The 4,547-nt window shown below is 50.5% G+C and overlaps 1 protein-coding gene across 1 annotated transcript; it reads left to right on the plus strand.

Moving 5' to 3' along the window:
* The first annotated feature begins 667 nt into the window (after window positions 1-667).
* On the plus strand, window positions 668-4,281 carry LOC113462997 (serine/threonine-protein kinase-like protein CCR4). Its single transcript, XM_039130800.3, has one exon. The coding sequence runs from the start codon at window positions 1,753-1,755 to the stop codon at window positions 4,159-4,161; it is 2,409 nt and encodes an 802-aa protein (XP_038986728.3). The 5' UTR covers window positions 668-1,752; the 3' UTR covers window positions 4,162-4,281.
* Window positions 4,282-4,547: the final 266 nt, after the last annotated feature.

Genomic DNA, 4,547 nt, shown 5'->3' on the forward strand with positions numbered 1-4,547 from the left:
CCACCTCCCAAATTTCATGCACGCAGAGAACAAATAGAACATATATTGGATGAGCAGGTTATTTCAAGCAGGAACGGTGGTTACCAACGTTACCTTGTTCGGTGGAAAGGTCGACCAAAGTCTGATGTGACGTGGATTTCCAAAGCACAGTTGCAGCGCATTGACCCCGATCTTCTGGAGCAGTACGACAGCAGGCCAGACCTGTACTCGACGGGGTCGAGTTTTTCTCACCCGGGAGGAGTTGATGGGGACATCAGAGCCCTTCATCCAGATGATCCTGAGCCCTCGGATTGAGCCAGACTCGTTTATTTGCATATTTATTTTATTATTTTATTTTTGGGCTTATTTGCATTCTAGGGTTTATTTGTGGTTTATTTTATTTCTGGGCTTATTTGCATTTTAGGGCTTATTTGTGTTATTTGTGGGTTCATTAGGATTTATTTCTGTGTAAGGGGGGTTTATGCAAGTTGTGTATTTGGGCCCTATATATAGGGAACTATTTTCATGATTAGGGTTTAATGAATGATTAAGAATTTCTTTTCCCTACGTTCTTTCTTCTCTTCTTCTCCTCTCCTTCTCTATTCTTCCTGCGTCTCTACAACCTCTTCTTCCTTCTCCTTCTCTTGTTCTTCCTTCTTCTCCTCTTCCCCCGCACTGGTGCTACATCAATTACTTTAATAGAATCCAGGTATAATTAGAGTAAGAGTACTCTATGTTAGTGAAGGACTCTCATTTGGAAATAATTAATCCTCTGAATTATAATAGTAGAAGCCTACCTAGATCAACTATGTAATGATGTTTAATTTGAATTTGAGACCTCTTGCTTGGAGAGGAATGTACCAACTACCGAAGCTAGCAGTTGTTGGTAGGTTTATTCTGAATTATTCCCCACTATCCTTTATGATCCAATAATTTTGTTCTAAGAAGCTGACCATTCAACCTACTTTTTTTCAAGAAAAAAATCCTTTTTTGACAAATCTTCAATGACTTGGTATGTTTGTTAACCCCTACCACACAAACAACCATGCACTCAAGACAAGTATAATCCCTAACTTCTCTTTTCATTTCTCTGATACTAAACACCCAACTACATGAACTCTATTTTGCTTAGATGCACCAGAGAAGTCATGTTTACTGAACATAGGAATCGAAATAATTATTTGCTTGGACAAAAAATTATTTGAACTTTTCTCTCTTTAATAAAAACGCTTTTGCATGCACAAAAAGATAAAAGAAGAAAAGAAAAGAAGAGGAAAAAAAAAAAAAGGCCCCTACCAACTTTGCAAGCACTCAAGTTTAAAAGAGACTGATGAGATGCCTCCTTTTTCTTCCCCTTATTAGTCTTCAACGAACTCCAGGTTCATTCACACTCACTAGAGATGATAATATCCAAATTGAACACAAAAAAACAAAAGAAATGGTCTGAGAACAGAGTTAGTCCTCCAAGACTCCCTACTCTTAAGCCTTGGTTGGTAGAATTCAAACCACTTTGTCTTCGGTCTTTGTTCTCTCTAAAGCCTCCTTACCATCCCACCTTACCCATCAATTAAAAACCATGTCATCTCATATGCACCCAAAAACAAAACCATCTCATCTCACACCCCTTCAAAAATAATACTCCAAAAAAGAAGGTTCCAATTACCCTTCAAACACCTTCTCCTTCTCATTTCTCCTCTCTCTCTCTCTCTCTCTCCTTCCCTTCCTTGCTACGATGATATTCTCTATCCCCTTAACCACCTTTCTTCCTCTCCAATGTCTCTCCAAAACTACTCCCCACTTCTCCTCCTCCTCCTAGTCCTGCTTCTCTTCGTCTCAATCCCCTCCATCTCTTGCCATCTATCCACCGTCGCAATCTCCCACGTCTCCAATGGAACCATAGTCTGCGCTCTCCTTCCTTCGCGCACCAGCAAGCAATTCGACCTCAATTGCACCAGCATCGCCAAAAGAGTCCAGAGGAACTACCCGCCGGCCAACAACGAATCCTACGCCGCCATCGCCGCCGGCGACGGCTTCCTGTGCGCGCTCGGACCCACCGCGGTCTCCAATGAATCCTCCATGCGCTGGTGGGAATTCAAACAAGAGTCGTCCGCTAATGCTTCGATCCAGCATTCCAAGCGGCTCTACCACGGGCCGCCTCTCGTATCGCTCTCCGCCGGCGACACCCATGTCTGCGGCCTCCAAGGCGGCGCCACCCGCAAACTCGACTGCTGGCGATGGCCGCAGCTTGTCTTCCCTGAGGAGGTTAACTTCACCGACATCGCCGTCGGTGCGGAGTTCGTCTGTGGATTATTATCAGCGTCCCAAGAGATCCGATGCTTCGGAAATGATTCGACCGTTGTAGGCCGTGAGCCCAACGGCTCTTTTGTTGCAGTTGCCGCCGGATCTCAGCATGCGTGCGGGATCTCCAAGTGTGGTGAATTGGTTTGCTGGGGAATTGGTGCTCCCAAAGTGGATGCAACATTTGAGATCACCTCCTTGGCCTTAGGAGAGAACCGGACCTGTGCTCTGATTACCAATGGAACAGTGCAGTGCTGGGGGGAGAACTCTCAATTACCAGATGACCTCTCCAAGTCTCAATTCGTGGGAATCGAAGCCAAAGGCAATACTCTGTGTGGGATCCTCATGGCTAATTACTCCTTGGTTTGTTGGGGGAATGAGATCTTCGAGTCCCGTCCCATGGTGTTCGACCGCGTGCTGCCCGGAGCTTGCGCACCGGCGTCCAGTTGTTCTTGCATCTTGGCGGACTCTGCAAACATCTGCAGCCATGGCGCCGCCATCTGCGAGCCATGTTGGTCTGTATCGCAAGTTAATCCTGCACCGCCGTTACCGCCGCCGCCGCCGCCGCCGCCGCCGCCGCCCAAGTCAAATTCAACAGCACCACCTCAAGGAACAAGCAGTAACAGGAGAAGGGTAGTCATCATAGTCCTCACCACCGTCGGCCTCGCCGTCGGATTGGCTGCGACTGCCATATGCTTCATCCTCCTCCGTATTTACCGAAACAGTGGCCGAGTCCATGACATGGTGAGACTACATGGTGCAGCAGCAGCAGCTCCGCCGCCGCTTGAAGCAGTGGAAGGCTCGAACCTACCGATCGACCGGCGGCTGAGCTTGATGATCAGCCAAGGCCACAGCTCGACGATCGAGGAATTCCCGCTGGCCGTCCTCCTTGCCGCCACCAACAACTTCTCCGACGACCACAAGATCGGCTCGGGCAGCTTCGGGTCAGTCTACCGTGCAACGCTCGATGACGGCCGCATCGTCGCCATCAAACGCGCCAAGCCCCCCGCTGCGACCGCCGCCTCCACCTCCCACGCCGACCGCCGCAGCCGCGACCGCGACCGCGAAGCCGCCTTTCTCTCCGAGCTGGCTCTCCTCTCCAGAGTCAACCACAAGAACCTAGTCCGGCTCCTCGGCTTCTGTAGCCAGGCCTGCGAAAGAGTTCTGGTCTACGAGTTCATGGCCAATGGGACGCTCCATGATCACCTCCACAAGCTCGCCGCCCCGCCGCTGGCTTCGTGGGCGGCGCGGCTAAGGGTGGCGCTCGACGCGGCTCGGGGGATCGAGTACCTGCACGTCTACGCCGTGCCGCCCATCATACACCGAGACATCAAGCCCTCCAACTTCCTCCTGGACGCCACGTGGACCGCCAAGGTCGCCGACTTCGGCCTTTCCCTCCTCTCCCCCTCCCCCGACGACGACGGCGACGGCGGCGACGACGACGATACATGCCACATGTCGTCACCACGAGCCGCGGGTACCGTCGGATACATGGACCCCCAGTACTACCGGCTCCAGAACCTGACCGCGAAGAGCGACGTCTACAGCTTTGGAGTCGTCTTGTTAGAGTTGTTGACCGGGCATAGAGCGGTACACCGGAACGATGAGAGCGGCACACCGAGGAACGTCGTGGAGTACGCTGTACCCATCATCGAGGCGGATGACATCCACCGCGTGATGGACCGGCGGCTGCCGCCGCCGACGCCGAGCGAGATCGAGGCGGTGGCGTTCGTGGGCTTCTTGGCGGTTGACTGTGTGAGCCCAGCTGGCAGGGACCGGCCCACGATGACGGAGATTGTAGCCGGGCTCGAGCGGGCCGTGGCAGCGTGCGCCGCGCCATCATCCACGGTTCTGCGAAGGTCCGCCACGGCCCGGTCCATCTGACACGTGGGGCAAAATTTTTTGCACGTACTTTTCTTTTTATTTATTTTATAAAAAAATTCTTATTATTATTTTTTAAATTTCAGTCTACTTGATTTATCAAAAACCTGATGGTTTCTTGGAGTATTTTTCTTTTTTTTCTTTTTTTTTTGGCTAAGGCAAGTGGATCACACTAAACGAGTACGGATGCACCCAATAAAATCAAAAAACAAAATACCTCAGAGTGCTAGGGGCAACTCCCCATCTCTAGCCTACAAGGTACGACTCGAGTGACTGGCTACATAAGCAGCTACCCAGTCCGCAGCTCATTTGCTTTCCAGAAAACATGCTTGATCTGAAAGGCCCCTCCATCCCTTACCATTACCCAGATATCTCAGAGCAACGGGTGG

Source organism: Phoenix dactylifera, chromosome 13 (assembly GCF_051530095.1).
Source record: "Phoenix dactylifera cultivar Ajwa chromosome 13, Ajwa_hap1_PhDact_Kaust_v1.1, whole genome shotgun sequence".
Lineage (NCBI taxonomy): Eukaryota > Viridiplantae > Streptophyta > Magnoliopsida > Arecales > Arecaceae > Phoenix > Phoenix dactylifera.